General features: G+C 47.2%; 1 protein-coding gene across 7 annotated transcripts; it reads left to right on the top strand.

Annotated features, from left to right (window-relative positions):
* The first annotated feature begins 197 nt into the window (after positions 1-197).
* On the top strand, positions 198-22,484 carry LOC129557214 (protein CutA homolog). Of its 7 annotated transcripts, XM_055427773.2 has the most exons (6): positions 2,163-3,756; positions 7,605-7,753; positions 12,798-12,857; positions 14,843-14,888; positions 15,133-15,182; positions 18,577-22,484. In XM_055427773.2, the coding sequence occupies exons 1-6, from the start codon at positions 3,688-3,690 to the stop codon at positions 18,677-18,679; spliced, it is 477 nt and encodes a 158-aa protein (XP_055283748.1). In that variant the 5' UTR covers positions 2,163-3,687; the 3' UTR covers positions 18,680-22,484. The 7 variants fall into 7 exon arrangements, 2 of the variants coding, with proteins under 2 accessions (XP_055283748.1, XP_055283749.1); XM_055427774.2 differs by lacking the exon at positions 12,798-12,857; XR_016037926.1 differs by lacking the exon at positions 2,163-3,756 and adding an exon at positions 198-2,156 and having other exon boundaries at positions 7,605-12,857; positions 15,133-22,484.

The raw sequence follows: 22,484 nt of genomic DNA on the forward strand, positions 1-22,484 counted from the left end.
GCCACACACGTATTAACGCGAGGCGAAGGGTCAGGCCTCTGGAAGATGAAAATTCTCGGGAAGCTGGAAGAAGGCGTGAGTAACAGCGACGTGGGGCCGTGCACACCCGTAAGCAAGACGAGATGGCCGTCGCGGCCAGCAGGGAGAGTTTTTGCCGCGTCTGCTCCTAGGTGCTGTGCATTCCCAAGGATGTAAACATCGAGAAGATGGAAACGTCAGTTAATCTTTTGGGTCTAGGATTGGGGGCGGGGGGGCGGCGATCGCTGAAGGCTGTCTGCAGCCAGGCCAAACAGGTTTACGTGCAACTGGTGGAAACCACTAGCAAGGACAACCCAGATGAGTTTTCATGCAAGCAAGGGATGGTTTGAGAAGTTTAGAAATTACTATTCACTCTGACCGGGACGACAGAGAATGCGATGGCTGGATGGCGTCACCGACTCGATGGACCTGAGTTTGCGTGAATCCGGGTTTTGGTGATGGACAGGGAGGCCTGGCGTGCTGTGATTCATGGGGTCGCAAAGAGTCGGACACGACTGAGCGACTGAACTGAACTGAACTGAATACACTCTGAAATTCGAGTTTGATGGAAGATCCGTTAAATACCCAGTCACCACCCACGTATTCCAAGCAACTCTAGAAACTGATCAGAGCTAGAGGCTTTAACGTCAATAGGCCTTCACCGTCAAGGAAATGGGCCTGCTTTGGAAGCGCTTGCCTTTGTGTACTTTTGGGGAAAGACAGAAACCCGGGAAGCTCAGGACGCTGAGGACAGGATCTCCCTTACGTTTGGTGCCACGGCTGCGGGTGACAAAATGACAAAGCCATTTCTGCTTATTAAGACCCCGAATTCCACTTGTTTTATGAAAAAAGATATAAAATGCTTTCTTGTTTTTCTGGCGATCACTAACCTTATCGTTAACCACTACCCTCATTTGGGATTGACTCCCTAATTGTTTCATTCTTTGAGCCTGGAATTAACTCCCCCAGATCTTGCCTTCACAGTATAACTGGTAGTGATCCAGTCACCCAGAAGCATTATTCCTCACTCATCCCAACACTATCTATAACTAGCCATCTTTAGCCTTTGGATCAGAGTATAGTTGAAGCATTCATGGGGTATTACACCAAGCGTATGTTTGACCACTTTGCCCATGGTATTGGGAAAAAACCAAAAACCCTTTGCTCACTTTAAAAGAAACATGGCAACAATTCAACATTGCTGTTCCTTTGGTAGTAATAAGAGAGGTGATGGATGATAAGAAAAACCAGATGCTCGATAAAGCTTGGTGGAAGCTTTGCTATGATGTTATGAATAATTATGCATGTTTCCCTGGAGCTAAAGAAGAAACTTAAAAAAAAAACAGTCTGCAAATTGGATGGGCTTTAAATTCATCAATATGAAACTTAAGTTTCAAGCTTTGGCACTAACAGAGAGTCTGTATCTTGAGATGATAGATGCACGCCTGTACCTTGAGAGGAAGAAGGCAAATCTTTGGAATCAAAGATGAACCTAAGGAAATAGTGCTGTCCTATGCCAGGTGTCAGACCTTATCCGTGCTGCGATTGATGTGGATTCTTTCCTGGATTGAGGTTTGACCTTAAAAAAGAGACTTCAGTAGATTGTTGTATATCTATAGAAGAGGTGCAAAAGAACAAAAGAACGTTCAAAATAGAGAGCTGAAAAAAGAGAAAGAAGATACAAGCAGTATTGTGGATGAAAGAGACGGGTACAGAATACGACTCTGAAGAGGAGTCTGAGTTCACTTCTGAATCCAGTAAGGAGGAGGAAAGAAAGAAGGGAAGATGCCTCTAGAAGAAGAGCCTGCGATCTCAGGCAGTGGTACTGAGGCTCTTACTGGATCTGAAGGATCTGCCAAGGCCATAAATGCAGAATTGGACGTTTGGAATCTGGCCTTGGAATTGACTCTGAAGAGAATAGAGGTGCCTCAGTTGAAGGAAGAAGAGAATCCAGAGGTGGTTTCTTCCAGATAGAAGTTCATCCCTTGCCATCCTTTGCCCCAACATCACCTTCATCATGACCATCCTTATCATCACCAGTCACACATCGTATCATTTAGTCATTCAACAAATATTTATTGAATGTAATCTCTGCAGGAACCTCTGCTAAATTCTGGGACATCATCTCAGGATCTAAGGTAAAATGGTCATTAACAGTGACCTTTCCTCTTAATATAACGTATTTAAAAGACCACAGTCTTGATTTATTTTAGTGGACTTTGAATATAAAGGGTTTTTTAAGGACCACTAGGCCTCATTTTTTCTAACCCTGTTTTTTTCATACATGCTAAGTTCTTCAATCACAACTGGAGATTTTCTGAGTTAACCTTGTTTGGTAGTGGCATGGGACTGCTCTTGAAATGCTGACATGGTCTTACATTTTATAAACTCTTACATCAGTCTTCTGTTAATCTTCACTTTAGACCTATAAAAGAGGTATTAGCTCTTTCTTTATAAAAAAAAGCCCCCAAAGCTCAGAGAGGTTAAATAATTTGCCTGAGTCTACACAGCCATCATTAATGATAGGACTAGGGTACAGCTGGCTTTGTCAGGCACTTTGCTAGAAAGTGTTATCGGCCTTTTAGGAATAATAGTCCCAAGGAATAAGGCAGACAGGTAAACACAGAAGCTGTGAACTGGCAGCTTGCCCCCCAGTTTGGGAACCAGGTGTGTTTTGTTTTGTCTGCCCAGTTTAAAACAATTCCTGATTGTTTTTCGGCATTCCCCCCCACCCACTTTGTTCAAGGTACTATTTACATAGGACACAGTTTCCCAATTTTAGTGTACAGTCTGTTGAATTTTCTTAATGTTTGTGTAATCACTGCTGCAGCCAAGATGAAGAGTCGTTTCCCTTCAGGGTCTTAGCAGCAGTGTGGTCACTTAAACATTAGGACATTTCACATTAAGAAGCTGGATTCACAGATGGGGAACCCTGACAGCTGTGGACTCTGCATCCCCAAAGGGCAGCAGTCAGTCACTAGCTTGCTGCTTTTGAGTTTGTTCAAGCAGCTGACGCTAAATGCTGCCTCCGAAGTGTGGACAGAGTGCCTTGGGGGAAATAGGACCTTGGGGTTAACCTTGGTGAAGGCTGCACAGACCAGTTGGCCTTGAAAGATGGGTGGGTTTACAGGGAGAGCAGTCAGCAGCAGGAGTGTTTGTTTTAAACCGTGGAGGATTAGAAGGGAGATCCTGCAGGGGACACAAAGTCAGCTATGTGTGGGCTTCGTTTCCTTGGGTTTTTATTTTTTTGGTGGGATGGGCCTCAGTGGAAGACTTTTGTGTATTTGTGTTTGTGGGCTGTGGTTTCTGAAGGTTTTATTTATCTAAGAAGCTTTAATCTGTACACCTCGGGATTTTATGGATTTTGGTATGTGTGAGAATGGGGAGGGAAGATTAGTATTTTTATTTTTGCAGGGGTTGGAGGTTTGCACAGGGTGTTTGGGTTATATGTTTCTAGAGAGCTGCCCGGTGAAAAATGAGTCCCTCTTTCCCCGCCCCCTCCGCCCTCTCCTTCTGGCCAGCCTGGCTGGGACCTGGCGGGCAGTGGGGCAGGCAGCAGGTGGTGAGAGGAGACGGGGCTCGGGCCCTTCGAGCCCACCCGTCCGCCAGCGACTTTCCCTCAGGCTGCAGTTCCCATAGCCTGTGCTGGCTCCAGGAACCAGTGATGCCATGGACAGGCTAGGCTCTCGGTGCCCTGTGCCAGGCTCCGCTCGGCCCTCTATCTTAATATGCCTCTTGGTGAGTATTGCACCGTACGACGCTGTGAATCCTCTCGCCTCTAACCCTCCAGCCTGGGAATTGAGGGAAGAAGGGGCATTTGTGTTGTATGCTCCTGGGATTTTGAGCTGGGGGCAGGCGGGTAGAGGGTGGATGGTGAAATCCCTGGAGGCACCACCCAGTGTCCTGGAGATGGTGGTGTGATTCTGAAGCTCACCAGCACCCCTTTCTGCCCTGCCTTTGGGGAGGAGTGACAGGGCTGTTTCACTGCCCAGGAGGGTGGGGTGGTGAGGGGTGTTTGCTGGTGCGTTCTCGTCTAAGGGTCCCATGCTAGTTTTTTCCCTCTTCCCAGTGTAGTTGCCGGCTCACTTTCTGGGGGCTTGGTTGTCTCATCTCTGAAGTGTCTTCGGATGTGGCTGCAAAGTACCTGTTGGTGGTGCTGGTGCTAGCTGCTCTTTGGGGCAGGGCTGGCTGGTGGGAAGGAGCACTGTCGAAGCCCAGGGGTCTAGCCCAGCTCCGCTGCTCAGCTTTCTGGTGATTTCTTTCCCTCTCTGGCCCTTAATTAACTGGCACACATCAGTGATGCTTAATATTTGGGGGACTATAGATTTTCTTGCGGGAGTGTGTGTGTGAAAATTCTGAATTTGCACCCAAGGAAAGTATATAGATAAACGCAATGTTAATTTCAGAGTATTTACCAATTCCTGGGTTATAAATTTAGAAGTACTAGGTGGTTTCTGAGGCCCCTTCTGCCTTAACACAGATTGTAAAGTCAACCATAAACTCTAAAGGACTTCTCCAATGGTCCAGTGGTTAGGACTCCCCCTTCCAGTGCAGGGGGGTTGGGTGTGATCCCTAGTTGGGGAACTAAGATCCCGAATGCCTCGGGGTGTGGCCATAAAAGTAAAGAAAACAAAACCATAACCTGTTAAAGGTTAGGCAGATACTCCAGTACAAAAAAAAAAAAAAAGGACAAAGGCAGAATGAAGTAATTGAAAGGGTACATAAAATATTTTAAAACAGTGTAAAATCAGAAAAGATGTGAAGATATAAATATGAAAACGCTGTAAGCTCACAGTAGTCGAGTGCTTCTGTTAGGAGTGTGTCGGCAAGCGTGCCTTGCATTCATGTGATAGCACTTTCCAACGGACTGCAGTCCACCTTTGTTGCCAGACTGACCTTTCATACCTCCTGGCTCTTTGTTGGTACGGTCCACAAACACTTCTCAAGTCCATACCTCCTATCAGGGCTTGTAAAGTGCTGTGGATCCAGAAATGAATGAGCTCACATCCAATGAGGGAGATATAAGTAAACTGCTGTATTTCAGTGTGATGGACGGTACAGTAGAAGGATGTTCAGCAGCAATCCTGGCCTCTACCAATGGCATTTCCTCCCCAGTCATGACATCCAAATTGTCCCTAGATGTGGCCAGATGTCCCCTGGGGCTGGGGCAAAATTGCCTCAAGCTGAGAGCCACTGGATTAAGTGAAGCTGAAATAACCCCGCTGTGTCACTTCCTGGTGAGGCTCCTTGCAGTTCAGAGAGCCCAGAATGGGAGGCAGGAGTATGGATTTCAGTCTTGGTTCAGTCACAGAACTGCCTCAGTCACCTTACCTGTTAAATGAAGGCTTGTCTTAGGTTATACCCAAGCGCCCAGACTACCTCTGAGTGTCCCTTTCACTGTGAGTTCACACAAGAGTTTCAGTACATTTTAGGTGTTTGTATTTAATCCTGTGAGCTCTGTGTTCCACTGATACCTGCTGGCTGAAATGCCCTATATCTCCCCTAGGAATGGCTTTTTTGGTTGGGGGACAGACCATTGTTTCTTTTGTTTAGAGTCCGTGCTGAAAGCCACCTTAGAGTCGTGTATCTGACCCCTTAGAGTGTACTAGTATGTTTGATTCTCTGCCAGAAGCTCCGTGGATGACCCAAAAGCCCTACTTACTTCACAAGACTGTTCAGTCTCCATCTCAGCATCTTGCTGGTGTACGAATTCACCAGTCTGCAGGTTATTTCTTGAGAACCTGCTGTGTGCCATGAACTGTCCTGGGGAACAGTGACGAGCAAAGCATGATTCCTTTCTTTATTGGATTAGTGGCCAAAAACTGTTTTTCCTATCTTATTTGAACCCATGGCAACTCTGTGGTAGGCAGCACAAACATTGTAATCTCCAATTTCTAGGTAACCTTTATAGAAGAGAGAGAAAGTAACCTGTTGACCACAGAGAGCTGTACGAACACTAGGTTTTAAATCCTGCTGTTTAGTGCCTTTATTTTATATCCTATGTAATCTAATTGAGTTGTCACTAACAACTTCCTTGCAAACCCTGGTTGTTTTTTCTTGTGTGGTCACTGGTTTAGTTCAGAGGACTAGTATGTTGGACTGGAGGTGTTGGGGGAGGTCGTGGGAGGGAATGAGAAGCCCACCCCGGACAGGCCTCTAGTCAGACTGAAGCTGAAGAAATAAAAACACTACTCAGGCCCTGCCAAGGAGTAGGAGGCAGGCAGGGCCAGGCCATAACGTAGGAGTGGGGGGACAGAGGTTTGTTTGAGCGAGACGTGAGCCCCGGGCTGGCAGGCAGGAGAAGCGTGTTCTTGTCCAGTCTTGCCTGATTCACTGTGGGGCTCCTTGCAAGTTGCCTCCATCTCTATTAATGACTCTTTTGTATCCCCCAAGCAAAGAACCCTGGAAGATGTCCTCCAGTTCTTTTTATTTCCTCTTCTTTTAGATGTTTTATCATTAAAGTAGCAAGAAACATTGTATCTCGACGGTCTTTTCCTCTGTTGTCACTGTCATTTTCTTAGCTCAGGATCCTGATGTCTTTTTCCTGCAGCACTATAGCGGCCTTGGCCCGCCCATCTCTGATCCCCCCACCCTCCTGGTTACTCAGCCTGATCCTATTATTTCTCTCCTACTTGAGAAGCCTCCGAAAGCACCCTGTCACCTGAGTCCAAACCCCACATCCCTTAGCCGACCCTTTATAGTTCTAGCCAGACTCATTTTCCTCCCAATTTCATGCCCACTGACTAAGACCCATGCAGTCTAGATAATTCGTCTGTGCCCAGATACCTCTTGAGTTTGCACATATTATCCATATCTTTTTTTTCAGTCCTAACTGTTATTTCAGTTCCAACTTGGATGGTCCCTTCTCTTCCCAGCCTCTTCTGCCCCCAACAGATGGAGCCTTCCTCTTGGACCTCCCCTGCCGGCTGTCTGTCATAGTAGCACAGGTCCCATTGCTTTGGAATTAGGCTTCCTTTTCCCCTGGACTCCCGACAGCACCTGGCATGTACACAGCTGAATGATGGTGAAATTCACTCCCTAGCACATCAGCAGGTACAGGAGTTTATTGTCAGTCAGAGTCTCCACAGGATGATAGCAGTTCAGTGGATGCCAGTTGGCATTACCTCTAGTAGCAGTTTTTTTGCAATGGGAATGGATTTCAAGTTATCCAGGCTCCACTCCTGTTCTTGGCTTCGCCAGTTAAAAGCTGTGTGACTTTGTGTGTGTGTGTGTGGCCACGCCGTATGGCTTTTCAGCCTCATGGAGTCTTAGTTCCCCAACCAGGGATCGAACCTGGGCCCTGGAAGTGAAAGCACAGAATCCGGACCACTGATCACCAGGGAATTCCCAGAACTGTGTGATTTTGAGCAAGTGTCTTGATTTTTAAGCCTTTTTTTTTTTAACCATTTGTAAAATGCAGAGGAAAATAATCTAGGCATGAAAACATTAAGCACTGAAGTTCAGTACAGAGTGGGAAATGGGGATAAAAGTGTGTCACCCAGCGTTGGTCCCAGTCTGCTTGAGCTCGCAGGTGGGGAGTCGGTCATGTCTCTGCTGATCTGTGCTTTTCTTTTCCCACTGTGTAGATCCTGACAGCCTCTCTCCTGACATACCCTGTGCTCAGGACCCTCAGCCTGCAGCTCCTTTCGGTTGTCACTGGCAGCTACGTGTCCGGCACGTACTCCATTGTTTTTGTCAACTGTCCCAACGAGCAGATTGCCAGAGATATTGCCAGGTACCGGGAAGGGGCTTAGGTACTGCCCCAGGGGGCTCAGAGGGGCCACTTCGGGACTCTTCTTTTGCTTTTGACAACCCCATCTATCCAGTGATGAACTGCACAGCTGTCTGATGGGGACAATTTGAGAGGCACGTGTGAATGACACTTGGATGGATCCTGTTTCTGGGCCTGAAAATGTTGAGTGGTGCCTGGGGGCAGATAAGGGACCTGAGATCCAGAGAGCTAGGCGCCTTGCTCAGATGGAAGCCTGCAGGTTGAGCATTTAACAGTTTTAATTCCTGACCCAGCTCTCTTTATTTTTGGAGATAGTCTTTGCTCAGTCCCAGAGATGTGGACCATGACAGGAGGAGGAGGAGACCAATTCCAGGTGTTTGGTGACTTACTGAAAGCAGTGGTGGAGAGAACCCGCGAGCAGAGTTGAAATCTTGGCTCTGTCACTTGCTGACTGTGTGACCTCGGGCAAGTTGCTCCCCTTCTCTGAACCTTATTTTTGGAATTACTGTTGTTGTTGAGAGGATTAAATGATATGGTACCTGTTCAGTCCTTACTCCAGGAACTCAAATGTAACAGAGGCTCAGTAAAGGTTGTATCTGATTTCACCCCCTCCCTCTTTTTGTTTTTGTGGCCTCACCGTGCAGCCCGCGGCATCTCCGTTCCGGAATGGGGGCTGAGCCCCAGAGCCCCGGCAGTGAGAGAGTCGAGTCCTGACCGCTGGGGAAGTCGCCCCTCCTTCGTAACGGCAGCTCTGAGGAGGCTTAGTGGGCTGAGGGGCGCTAAGCTTGACTCCAGCTCCTTTCTTGCTCTGCCCTCCTGCATTCTTGAAACTTGGTGGTCGTTACAGTGTTTATGTGTTGAGTCTGGTCTTTGGGGGCACACGGCTTCCACACTGATGGTCACGGGCTAACTTTGGAGTTGATTGCATCTTTCCTGCCCCTAACCAGAATGTCTGTTGTTTTCCTTATTAACATTGCTTTTGGAGAACAGCTCTTGTCTGAATGAGCATGTGATTACTCCAGAAATATGACCTCAGCTTTCAGCAGCTAGGAATTGAAATCCCTTCTGTGCTTCTGGTATACCCAGAGCCTGTGCTGAACTCACTGGACCCCTGGATCAGCCACTCTGGGTCCTGTCAGGAGAAACTTCAGGTGACATCTACAAGGTATTGGGAGGAAAAGGGCTCTAAGGCATGGATTCTAAATAGTGGAAAGGCCAGTTGAGGGGAATGGATTGGTCTCAGCTTGGAGAGAGGTCTCTGCCGTCTTCTTGCATCCAGGGTTGCTGATGAAAAGCAGCAGTGGATCTCATTCCTCTGTAGGTAACGTGTTTTCTCTCTGCTAGTTTTTAGGAGCGTATCTTAGTGTTCATTTGTTAACTTTTTAAATATACTCTCTCTCCTCTCTATTCTTTCTGCGTCCTTTTCCTGAATATTGAATTCATTTTCTGTGACTGACTTTATAGTTTTCTTTAGACTGAATTATGTAGTTTCCTTTTCAGGATTTCGAATTGTTTTTAGTTAACCAAGTGTTCTTGTTTCGTACTTGTCTGATCTTGTTTTATAGATGCAATAATCTTGTTTTATCTTTCTGCAGATAGTAATTATACTTACTTTATGTTTAATTTTTTGCAGCTTTATTGAGATATAATTGTCATATAACATTGTGTAAGTTTAAGATATACAACCTAACCCCTTATATATGTATATATTGCAAAATGATTGTGACGCTAAGGTTAGCTAAAACATCCATCATCTCGGTTACTTTTTTTGGTGTGGTAAGAACTCTTAAGATCTCCTCTTAGCAATTTTAAAGTATATATAATTGTACTTATTTTAAAATCTTAGTTTTGATTGTTCTATTAATTTGTCTTTCTCAAGTAAATTCTCCTTCATTGTTGAATTTTAGTTTCTCATGGTGTTTGACTTGCTTCAGATACTTTCCTAGTGATGCTGACAGGGAAGTGCAGGAGCAGCTGCAGGAGTCGCCCTTAGGCAGCCCTGTTTCCACTGCATGTGGAGCAGGCAGGTGGACATTCTGCAGTCTGAATCAGTTCCTAAGAATAATTTATCGCCTCAAGAAGTATTTCCAGAAGGGTCAACCTGTATGATTGAAACTTTGACTATGTTAATGAAAAATTATAATTTTATAATCTTCAAAATTCTCCAAGTTGCTGGAGGCCAAGTAAACCAGATCACTACCAGTTTTTAAAAGATTCGAAGGCTCTTAAACGAGGAAGTCCCCTTATATGCTCCCATACGTGTCTCAGGGCTGCCTTTATTCTTCAGGGCTTCCTTCTAGTTGCTGGTGCATACAGTGTTCTCCTCACTGTGTTCCAGCGTGGCTGAGCGAGAAATGTTCTCTGTTGTCTCTGGCATGTGGTGTAAAGGGAGGTTGCAGAGTGTGTGTGTGTGTGTGTGTAGCCCACCAGCTGGACTGGAAGTCTCAAGTGGAGATTCCCTTCAGCTGTTCTGTTCACTAATGATTCAATTGGAATAGAAGAGAGGTAAATAGATTTCGTTTCCAGGGTTTATAGGAGAGAGTAAGTAGGTGCGTGGTAGGGAGGGCCCCACCGATGATAGCTGGCAGGTAGCTCAGCTCTGCCTATAGAACTGGTGCCGGGACCAGGCCTTTTGGCTCTAGTTTGGGGCTCGCCCTTCTCAGTGTTCTTTAGAGCTGCCTCTCAGGTCTGGTTCAGTTCCGTTCTGGCTCCTAGTGATGTTCTTAGAGCTCGTCATTGACAGACACACTCTAAACTGGAAAAAATCTCTTGTTGGGGCTAGGGTGGAAATCTGAACTGGTAGAGCTGGATTCTAGTGCCCTCTTTGCTGACAACACCACATATGACCTCAGTCTTCTTTCTCTGGGCCTTGCTCTCACACACAGGGACAGGGGTTAGATTGGACCAGGGCCACAGGCACCAGTATCGACAGGCAGGCCACTTCAACCTGAGCGAAGTGGGCTGGGTGTCTTGATGAAGAACGGCAGCAGTTAGCAACCCTTATGCGCCCCAGGCGTTGGGAGGGAGGAGAGTGAAGACTGCCTGGCCCGAGAAGCTCCTGCCGTGCCTGGAGGTAGTAGCTGCTGCTCAGCTCTAGCTGAGTGTGGCCTTGTAGGACTACAGGTCCAGAATGTTCTCAGATTCAGTTTTTGGTGAGAAGCTCGGTAAGTTTATTTTTGAATGTAATGGACCCTGATAGTAAATATTGGTAACAAAGTCAAGATTTTTTTAAACACTGTGAGAGCCAAACCATGTATCTGGTCTGTGAGCCTCCAGTCTGTGGCCTTTGCAGTTTCTGCAGACCCTCGCAGGTCTGTCTTCTGCTTTACTCAGACGAGCGTGAGGGCTTGAGCTCCCGCTCTGTGACTCACCGCTGAACTTTGCTGTGTGTTTTATCCATCAGCTTATACATTTGTTTTCTCTCTCTCTGGTATTATTTTTTTCTTTTTCGCCACAGGGGCATTTTGAATAACATAGTCCTCCAGAATTTTACAGTCTTTTTCCCAAGTACAAGTTGCTGTGATTAGTCACCAAGGAATTCACACTGCCAAAGAGATTGGAAGCCCGTGAAGCAATGGATTTTTTTTTTCCCGCTCAGCCGTGTCCGACTCTTTGCGACCCCATGGACTGTAGCCTACTAGGCTCCTCCGTCCACGAGATTTTCGAGGCAAGAATGCTGGAGTGGGTTGCCATTTCCTTCTCCATAATTTTTTTTTCTAAAGGTTTAACTCACTCCCTGTGTTTGCGTGTCACTTTCAGAACCAGTGAAATGTTATTTCTCAGCAGATGACTTGACTGAGTGAGCAAGACTTATAGCATTTGCTTAAACAAATTTGGGCCCTGTGCCTCTGCTTAGAGTCAGGGATTTATTTACCACCTGGAACTTTCCAAGGGCATGAGGATAGTGATAATACCACATTAATGTGGAGCCTTAAATAGAACAGTGTTCAGCTGGGAACTTGGGGGAAGAGAAAGTAGGTCAGTTCTCTTGGCAGCGGTCAAGGAAAGGCGGGCTCAGGGCTCAGAGCTCAGACACATTGTATTTGGCCGGGGCCAAGCACTTCAGAGAACTGAGACAGGCCTTCGTGGCTGATGGCAGACCTGAGGGGTTTGTCCGGGCCTGCCTGATTCCCAGGGCTTAAGGTTCGATCCTTGGGGACACTTCCTTGAATCGACAGTGTGGTGGTGCTTCTGTTTCTGTGATACTTTGTACTAGTTCAGGCCCTGCACAGGACTCAGACTATCAGAGCAAGAACTCCAGTCTGTGGTCTGTCAGAAAAAGAAAACCCAGTGTTTAGAGGTCTGCAGAGGTGGTGATGGTGCTCTTAGGACTGTGGTAGGAAGCGTCACAAAAATGAACAGTGTAAAGGGCCTGTATTTGCCAGTCACAGGACGGGATGCCTTTGTTTTCTTTTTTTTGCTTTCCCTTCGAGATGTATCAGTTCCATGTGGTCATCAGACACTTCTGATTCGTAGATGTCATGTGAGAGCCTAGTGCATATCCAAGAGAGAAAAGGAAAAGAAGCTGACATAATCAAAGGAGTGTTTGGTGGTGAAAAGGGTTGGAACCCATCAGTTGACTCATTCCTCTGGTTGCACGGCAGGAGAGTCAAGTTGAGTGAGGCGGTCCTGCCTGTCTTGGATAGGTGCTCAAATCCTGATTTCTGGAATGAAAGAAGGAGCTGCATAAGGTCACACAGCCATCCTGCTGCAGGGCTGGATTGGAATCCGGGTCTTTTTGTTCTCCTTCCAGTGCTAACAAATTTCCATTCACCAAGCTGATTGGGCCTGTCCTTGAAACAGCCTTTGCATAGCTGCTTTCCTGCTTCTCCCACTCAGGGAAGGACTTAGAAACAATTCTGTCCGCAGAGGGTCTGTGCACGGGAGTTATGGAACGTATTGGTTTGACTTGGGAAGGGTACTGTAAATGGTTATCTGTTTTGACTTAGGTTTCCTGGGGAGTTCCCAGGAACTCCTGAATCCTGTTCCATCTCTTCAGATGCTGGACACTTGCCCCAGTAACTGGCATGCCCTCTCTTTGCTTTAGGGCTGTACTGGATAAGAAGCTGGCTGCCTCTGTGAACATCCTGCCTAAGGCCTCCTCACTGTGAGTTCTGCTGTGGCCAGTGGAGGGCTGTGAGAGTGCTCCGTCAGGTCCTGCCTGGTGGAAACTCGGGCACTGAACTAATGGGAAACTGTAAAAGAACAACTCAAAGGCATTTACGTAATCAATACTTCACTGTCGGTCTGTATCCCAAAGAAATCAACCAGTGGGTTTATGCCATTCAACAAAAGCAAAAACAGGCTATGTTTAGAGAAGGCAGAAAAATGATCTACAGTTGAGGAACAGTGAATCTTGTTTCCTCATTCTTTGTAAATCAGTCAATCAGTTAGCTTGCTGTTAGCAAAGAAGTCAGACTGGGTAAACCAGTCTGAGTAAGCCAGCTAAGAATATCAGAGATTATAATTCCTATTGCTTTTGGATTCTCTGGAAAAGTTTGAGTTTGGCATATGTGACAGGCTGTTTCTGTGTATTGTCTGCCTTTCATTTGATCAGCTCTTTCACTTAAGCCACGTCTATACCATTTCCGTCATCAAAATACTTCAGCATGGGTTGGGGGTAGGAGAGAGGGTCTAGAGGGAGGAAGGGGCCATAAAACAACCACAGCTCATTTACACTGATGTGTGGCAGAAACCAGCACAATACTGTAAAGCAAGTATCCTCCAGTTAAAAATAAATAAAGTGATAAAACACAATATCTCGGCGTCCCAGTCCTGCCCGTGCAGGATTTGTCTTGCGCCTTAAATCTCTCTGGCCAGCCTGTTTCTCAGCTCCGTCCTGCCCTGATGAGAGACGGAGAGATGCCTGTTCTACAGGTTAGAACAGAGAAGCGCTGAAGCACAAACGCTCCCCCTGCCCACCAGTGACACGCCCGCGGTGCCCCCATCACCTGTTGCTGTGGCTCCCAAGTCTGGCTGCAGTTTAGATGCCTGAGCTCCATCCTGGATCTGTTTAGTCTCCCTGAGGATGGGGCTTGAGTCTCTGAATTTTTCAGAGGTCATATTAAGTGATTCACATAACGCCAGTCTGGGAGCTGGTGGTCGGAAGCTAGACTGGAACTTTAGCCTGCCGTTCTCCTCATGTTCGTCCTTCCTTGTAATTCACCCTTTCACCAGCGCTGTAGGCTGAGGCCAGGGGCCTGAGCCATCTTAGACTTGCCCTGGGTCAGCATAGATATTCTCAGGCCGCATTTCTCTCCCTCCCATGATGCTGTTCTCCTACTCTTTTTCTGAACATTGTCACTGACTCTGTTTTGAACTTTCAGACCTGCTTCCGTATTTTATAAGGCTCGCTTCTTCCCTGAATAAGTCCTGTGCTTCTCCATTTGTCGCTGGTGGGCACTCAGCTTTGAGAGTCAGTGATATAAATAGCACCAGCCCAGAGGATGGGGAGGTGCCTGGAAGCCAGGAGTGTGGGGTGAGCGCCAAATAGAACTGGAGGTGCCCGCTTTGGAGGGTAAATTTGCAGGAGTTTCTTCAGGGCCATCGTGGAAGTTGGGGAAGACACTTGGGTGGCAAATGTCGGCACACCATAAGAAAAACCATCTCATGTGAAAACCGTTAAGGTAGATGGACTTCTTCAAGAGACAGTGAGCCTCTTACTTCCAGGAAAGTTAAGTCAGGTGCTGGAAGCATGCATTAGAATGTTTAGACTAGATGACCTGTAGGACCTTGGCCAACTCCAGGCTTTTTCATATGAGCTTGGAAAGATTTTAAAGTTTCCACCTTAGTAAGTCAGCAAATTGGGCCAGGTTTATTTCACTGAACTCATCTTGTAAGTGGACTTCCCTGGTAATTCAGCTGGTAAAGAATCCGCCTGCAACGCAGGAGACCCGGGTTTGATCCCTGGGTTGGGAAGATCCCCTGGAGGAGGGCATGGCAACCCATGCCAGTATTCTTGCCTGGAGAATCCCATGGACAGAGGGGCCTGGTGGGCTACAGTCCACAGGGCCGCAAAGAGTCAGACACGACTGAGCGACTAAGCTCAGCCATCTTACACGCGTGACACTTCTTCTTTGCTCTTTTCTCCAGATACTACTGGAATGGAGAAATAGAGGAAGCCACCGAGGTCCTGTTGGTGAGTGAAGCTGGGGGGTAGGGCCCTAATCGGGAAAGAGTGAGAGCAAAGTCCCAATTAAGTATTAGCAAGGATCAACTGACGGAGGTTCTTGCCCCACACAGGTGCCCTGTGTCCATTTGTAAGTTGGTGACTGGGCCTGGGCACCTGGAGGAGTGCTGTTTCCTAGAAAGCCAGAGGAGTGAAGGGCTGTGGACCTGGAGCCGAGATCCTACACCAGGGATTTTTATTTTTTCTTTTACAGTTAATAAAGACAAAGACTTCGAAGATCCATATGCTTTCCAGCTACATCAGGTAATAGTGCCATCTCCTCCCAGCCAGGGACCTATTGGTAACTAAGTGAATGAGCTTGAAAAGGAGGTGACCTTGAGCCTAGTCACCAGCCTCCCATGGGACCTTGGCTATGACCCTGTCCCATAGACTATCTATAAAATGAGTCATTGGTGTTTTTTTTTTTAATTAGTTTATTTTAAAAAATATTTATTTATTTGTCTTCCCAGGTCTTCCCTGATATTAGGGCTTCCCTGATACCTCAGTTAGTAAAGAATCCTCCTGCAATGCAGGAGACCCCGGTTCAACTCCTGGGTCAGGAAGATCCCCTGGAGAAGGGATAGGCTACCCACTCCAGTATTCTTGGGCTTCCCTGGTGGCTCAGCTGGTAAAGAATCCGCCTGCAATGTTGGAGACCTGGGTTCGATCCCTGGGTTGGGAAGATCCCCTGCAGAAGGGAAAGGCTACCCACTCCAGCATTCTGACCTGGAGAATTCCCTGGACTGTATAGTCCATGGGTTCGCAAAGAGTCAGACATGACTGAGCGACTTTAATTCACTTCGCCAGGCCTTCATTGCAGCGTGTGGAATCTTCAGTTGAGGCCTGTGAGTTCTAGTTCCCTGACCAAGATGGAAACCAGGCCCCCTGCATTAGAAGCGCAGAGTCTTAGCCACTGGACCACCAGGGAAGTTCCTGTAAAATGAGTTATTAGTTTCAAACCAGTGGTTCTCAAAATTTTGGTCTCGGGATCCCTTTATACTTTTAAAAATTACTGAAGACCAAAAAGAGCTTCACTTATGTGGGTTCTATCAAAGTTTACTGTATTAGAAATTAAAGCTGAGAAATTTTTAAGATAAATATTTTTAGTTCATTGAAAATAACAGTAACAGAATAATAACATATGAACAGAAGTAAATACAGGCATACCCTGGAGATATTGCAGGTTTGGTCTCAGATCACCACCGTGAAGCGAGTGACGTCACTGCCTGATTTCCCAGTGCGTATGAGAGTTATGTTTACCCTACACTGCAGTGTAAGTGTGCCAGCAACAGCATTGTGTCTAAAGAAAACAAAGTACGTGCCTTAATTTAAACATACAAAACAAGAAACAGTTACAGTAACATCAGAGATCGCCGACGTCAGCTCACCATACGAAGTATAATCATCATGAAAAAGTTTGGAATTTTGCAAGAATTAGCAAAACCTGACCCAGAAACACGGAGTGGGCAAAGGCGGTGTCAGTGGACTTGTTCCAGGTGGGGTTTCCACAGACGCCAGTTTGTAAAAAGCTCAGTATCTGCAGTGCAGCGCAGTGCCGTGAAACAGTGTGCTGGCGATGCCTTCTTAGGGGGGTAACCGTAGTTTCCAAAAATCAAACACGTGAGAAGAATGGCATCTTTCTACATTTTTGCAAAATCTGGCTTAATAAGAGAGCTGGATCTCCTCAAAAGCACCTGTTAAGTACTGAGTTCATGGTTATACATTCAAATTTTCCAAACTTCTGATTTTTGCTTAAAAACATGAATTTTTTCTTATTTACAGTGTTTTATATCTGTACAATGTTATACAATGTATATAGTTTCTGCTGTACAGCAGAGTGACTGAGTTATACATATATATATTCTTTTTCATGTTCTTTTTGCTTATGGTTTATCACCAGATGTTGAATAGAGCTCTCTGTGCTGTACAATAGGACCTTCTGGTTTACCCATCCCATGTATAACAGTTTACATCTGCTAATCCCAGACTCCCAGTCATTCCCTCCCCTACCCGCAAAACACGAATGTTTTTTTAATGAATTTTTTGATTGGCAATAAATGATGTAAATTGTCTTCGACTGATGGGCCAAATATTTGTTCATATTTGAGAAAATGTGTGCCTAATACTCAAACCTGAGTCACCTTAATTTGTGAAATTGACAGACAAATGATGGTTACTCAAGCTTGAAAGTAAAAATGGTGTACTGTGGGAAAAAGGTCGTTTAGCTTGTGACTTGCATCAGACAAGTTCAAGACAACACTGAACTTAGGTATGATATCAGAAGCACTTTATATATACTTCCCATTTTGTCACACAGAATATTAAAAAGACACACTCAAGGGTCAAACTTTAATAAAAATAGTAATTTTTGCCACATTATCAGAAATGTTCTTAGGTAAATTTGACTTTAAAGAAAATGCATGCATGTATGCGATGGTGAAGAACACAGTGATGGCCAGCACAGCGTGGAGCTGCGGTCCTGATGTGTGCTAAGGTGTGACGTTTTACCCATCATTGCTTTTGCACCATCAGTGCAAACATCAACATAGCGAAAAGATAAATAACAAATTAGTATTGTTGTGAAAATAGTTTTGGCCTCTTGGACCTCCTGAAAGAGGCTTGAAAGTTCCCCAGGGGTCAGAGGACTCCACTTTGAAAACCACTGGTCTAGGATTCCATGAAATAGGAAAATTCATTCTTCTCAGGCACTGGATAAAATTATGCGGCCTGCTCCTACTGTTCAAGCACCTGTTCGTGCACATGTTGTGATTTAGTAAGCAGCCTCTCTCATGAGGATTTCTCAGTGCCTAAAGTCAGGAGAAGGAAATGGTAACCCACTCCAGTATTCTTGCCTGGAGAATCCCATGGATGGAGAAGCCTGGTAGGCTACAGTCCACGGGGTCGCAAAGAGTCGGACACGACTGAGCGACTGAACGGAACGGACCGGAAAGTCAGGAGAGCAGACGACTGTCACCCCGGCTTGACAGCTGGGACTGAGGCGTCCTCTGCCTTTTCAGTTTGCAAAGTGAAGACAGCCCGTGTGCTCAGAACTGGGTGAGAGAGACGGGGAGAAGGGAGAGGCTTCTGTGGGCTCGGACGGTCAAGGAAGGTCCCTGGGGAAAGGCCGCTGGTTGAAGCGAGCCTTGAGGAGCAGAGAGGCTTTCAGTTTCTCAGCAGGAGTGGGGAGGACTTTGGAGGTGGAGGAGAGAATCGGCGCAGGGGACGGGGCGGTTTGCGAAAGGCACAGTGACGAGTGGAGGGCAGTAATCCAGGCAGCGGCTGCCACTTACCGAGTGCACAGTGCCAGTCAGTGTAGCAGCTAAGTGCCTTATCTACCTTGCCTCATTTAATCCTCAGCAGTCCAGTACTGTTTGCACCCTCCTCTTTTGTGGGGGCTTCAGCGAAATGAGATATGTCCATGCTTACATGGCTAGTAAGTAGTGGACTTAGAATTTGAACCCATGTCTGTGAGACTCTAATGCCCTCTGGCCTCATTTATACTTGGTGACAGATGGGTCATAGGCTTAGGAGTGGTGGGCTCTGGGGCCGGACAGGTGGGCTGCAGGCCGACTTCAGAGGGCCTCAAGGGAGGTTGGCCAGTTGGGTTTTATGGCATAGCCTTGTATGCCACTCATGGGACTCTGCTTTCTTCCCAAAGGTTGGTGCATCCTTTTGAAATCCCAGAGCTCTTCAGTCTTCCCATGGACCAAGGAGATGTGCAGTATTTAAGGTGGCTGGAGGAGGGCATGGAGGAGGAGTGAGTGGGGGCTTTTGTGCCTCCTGCTCGGTGCCTCTAAGAGCCATCGTTATCTGTTCTCCGGCTGAAGGGCGGCTTCTGTCTGCCTCCTTGCATCTCTGGATTCCATGCTTTTCTCAGCACAGAGGAGCTAAGTAACTCGTGGAGGGTGAAGGTCCAAGACCCCTGAGGCTAGAAGAGGATGCCGGGCCGCCAGGCCCAGCAAGGACCCGGTGGAACTGGCCTCTGAGTGCCTCACGCCTAAAGGTGGCCGGGAGTGGCAGCGTCGCAGTGAGGGTGAGGCTGGTCTGCTGTGTTCGTTGAGCCCAAACTGAGTGCCGCGTATGTTATTACTCTCCTGCTTCTGATGAGGAATGACCTGGCGACCTGTCACCCAGAAGCGTGTGGGGGAGAAGGTCACCTTCTAGGGAAGCTGGAAGCACTCTATCCAAAAGGAAGAATCGCTAATGGTGCAGTATCAGGGACAAGCAGGATTATTTCCTCTAGCTGAAGGTGGCGTTTGTTATTCCTGACTCCTGAGGAAGTGGGCCTGGGAAAGGGCTTCATGAATGCAGGTAGGACTGGGGAGGGGAGGGCTTAGACACAGCCTCAAGGATTGAGAGTTGGTCTTGACTCTTTCCTAGCCCGCAGGTGACAGACCTCAGAAAGCTGTGGTCCCTTGCTCAGCAGAGACAGGGGTTCTGAGCCCACCACACTGACCTTCCCATGCGAGCACGGAAACCGAGCATCCTAAAGTGGGAAGAACCCAGTGGAGCTGCCGGAGCAGAACTCCAGGGGTTCACCGGAGGCGCCCTGAGGGCTCCTCATACTTTAGCCAGTGCAGCCATGCTTTTATTATTAATTTTTATGTATTGAGCTAAGTTGTTACAAGTTTGTAAACCAGTAGCCTAAGCCAGTCATAGATTTTGTAAGGTCCAAGACCCCTGAGGCTGGAAGAGGACGCGGGGCCAGTCAGCCGAGCCAGGACACGGTGGACTCTGTAAAGCCAGCGTTATAGATGACTGAAGGGAACTGAACTGCCCTGAGGCCCAGAAATGGGGGCTTGTGTTACAGAGGGGAGAGCCAAGGCTGTTCAGTCTGTCTGCTGCTCTCCTAACCCTGCTCTGTGGGGCTGGTGGAGCCCCGGGGGGGTGAGAAGAGAGTCTGACCTAGGCCCCCTCACGGCTCTGCTTCAGGGCCCCCTCTCAGGGCCCTTTGGAGCCTCACCCCAGCTCACTTTTCCACCGCCACCTCCACCTCTCCTCTCCTGCCTGGACCTGTGGATAGCTCTGGCATACCAGGCTGTTACCCTGTGTTGGGGCTATCGCCTCTGCCTGAGCACCCTCTGCACCAGTGCTCGAGAAGTGTGACTGTCCTCTGCAAGCCCTGGTGTCCAGTTGGAGGGAGTCTCCCCTGTCCTGACGTCCTGTTAACTTTGCACATCATGGTCCGTCTCTTTTTTCTAGATTGTGCGTTGTTCCAGGTGAGGGGCACATTCAGAGCTACTTGGTCTCCTGCACACAGTTTGGCAGAGATTTCCCAAATTGATGTTTCAAGGATTTGAATAACTAAAGCCTGGTGGGCTCCAGTCCACGGGGTCACAAAGAGCTGGACACGACTGAGCGACCTCAGTGTCTCTTCTTTCCAGTTACTTTCTCACTTACCAGGTTGGCGAAATCCAATTGTTTTTTCCTTGAACTTCCTTACAGTGGGATCAATTCCAGAGGAGATGTCCCTGTCACTGGTTCGTTTTCTGTGCTGTGTGCTTTGAAAGCTGTTTGCTGGTGGCCTGCCTTTGCCTCAGTGTCCCAGCTGACTACAGGAAACACAGGGCAGGACACCAGCTCTCTCTGCAGGTATTGTCCTAAGTCCTAACATTTATCCTGGTGACTCAGGTTACCCTCAGTTTGCAGCTGAAACCTGAGACTGGAGAGCAGAGACGCTTAAAATAAGTGGCAAAACTAGGCTCTGAAACCAAGTCTCCAACTCTAAATCTGATGCTCTCACGGTCTCTTTTAAAGAGGCTGGATATATCTCTTTGTAGGCCAGAGAACCTGCTGTAGGAAGAGTTGTTCATTCCTAAAACATCCACCTTAACAGTGTGGTAAGTTGGTATGTTGTGTCGTTTCCTTCTTCCCACAGACCTGGCGGTTAGTGATAATGTCTTCATTCTATAGATGAGGGAACAGATTGAGAGGCACCTAATGATTTCCAGGAGTTTGTCTAACTCTACCACACGTTCCTCCTCAATGAGGCTGTGGGAGCTGGGGCTAGACACGAGGGCTTCCACCCGGGAATTCCTTCCCAGCACTTCTCAGGAAACATGGTTTTTGACTCCAGAACCCTGGGAGAATCAGTTGAGGAAATGAGAAGTAGTTAAAAAAAGTGTCCATGAATCCTGAAGCTTTAAATGTAAAGGTGCTGTTGGTTTGAAGGAACTCATCTCCGTCAAATAAACTAGAGCAAGAAGCAGTTGCTCCTTCAGAGTTGCACATCCAGTCACCGAGCCAGGACAGGGGTGCAGAGGGAAGCGGTTTCCATCTACTTCTGCCTGGGATTGTCTAGCCCTGTCCGCTGCCAGCCCCGAGTCACTCCTGCAAATAAGAGAACTATACACGTCATATGCCTTATACAGATCCTGTGAGTGGTGCTCTAAGAAATAAGCTTTGGAAGCAAAATAAATTCTTAATTTGGCAATTCTGACACTCGTCTGTACTCTTAACCTTGTTAGGCTATTTGAATGTTAACATTTGAATACTATCCAATAACATTTCTGGTTTTCCAGGGTTTAAATATTCCCTAGAGACTGCAGTTCTTTGTAAATACTACTAAGTTTAATAATCCTATTTGTTAAACAGATTTTTTTTCAGATTTCTGTAATAACAGGAAAAGTATGAAGAATATTTTATGTATTTTAAGAATAAGTTATAATTTAGGGAATTTGTGAGAATTCTAATTTCTTGCTCCAAAATTCTAAAGGCAGACAGATGCATGCTGTGAGTTTGTAAGCACTCACCTAAACCACACAGAAACGGGCACTCTCCAGCCCAGGGAGAGCCAGCAACCTCAGAGGGGTCTCCAGGGCTCTTCACTGTGCAGCCTGGGCTAGAGCCCGAGTCTCTGGGTGCCTGGGGCCATCCACCTGTCACTCCATTGCACTGATTCCCGAGACTGAGCCCCGTACCCCACCCCGGCTTTAAGTGTGGTTTGTTCCATGGTCAGTTGTAAGATCGCAGGAGGAGTGGTAGGAAAAAGTGGGAGCTGTAGTTAACCAGGGCTTCCCTGGTAGGTCAGACAGTGAAGAATTGGCCAGCAATTTTTAAGGTCAGCCGTTAACACTCGGGGTTTAACAGGCTACACTAACTTTGGAAATACAGAGTTCAGTTAGGCACATGGCCTTCACCTGCCTGTAGCTTTCTCCTATCCCGTCCCCTCTTTTTCTCTCTCCAAACTACCCCTGACTTACAGAAGTTTATGTAAGGTGGCAATCTATAACATTTATGAGGTGGTTCCCTCAGTATCTAAGGGGCTGGACACGAGCAGGGATTCTCCCAGGCAAGTGAAGCAGGGGGTGGGGGGTGCAGAAAGGGGACTGGAGCAGAGGAACCTGACAGGGCGGGGCGAGGAGCACACCTCAGATTGCTAAGGCCGTGTGCCTGCCAGCACTTTGCAGTTTTACAGTGCCTGTACCGAAGCCTCCTCACAGGGTCACATTCTAAGTTCAGGCCCCAGCTTTTATCTCTGTGGCTCCCAGCTGATGTTTCCTGCCCCCATGGGCAGGGTCCTCAGAGCAGAAAAAAGGTTCTCTGTCCTGGTGGTAAAGGTAAGAA

The sequence above is a fragment of the Moschus berezovskii genome, chromosome 7, assembly GCF_049115385.1.
Source record: "Moschus berezovskii isolate FMDL1 chromosome 7, NW_MosBer_1.0, whole genome shotgun sequence".
Lineage (NCBI taxonomy): Eukaryota > Metazoa > Chordata > Mammalia > Artiodactyla > Moschidae > Moschus > Moschus berezovskii.

Excerpts from the sequence above, each read along its gene's own strand:
- LOC129557214 (XM_055427773.2), top strand. The coding sequence starts at position 3,688 with ATGGACAGGCTAGGCTCTCGGTGCCCTGTGCCAGGCTCCGCTCGGCCC. Across the intron at positions 3,757-7,604 it reads CTATCTTAATATGCCTCTTG|ATCCTGACAGCCTCTCTCCT; the intron begins GTGAGTATTGCA and ends CCCACTGTGTAG. Across the intron at positions 14,889-15,132 it reads AAGCCACCGAGGTCCTGTTG|TTAATAAAGACAAAGACTTC; the intron begins GTGAGTGAAGCT and ends TTTCTTTTACAG.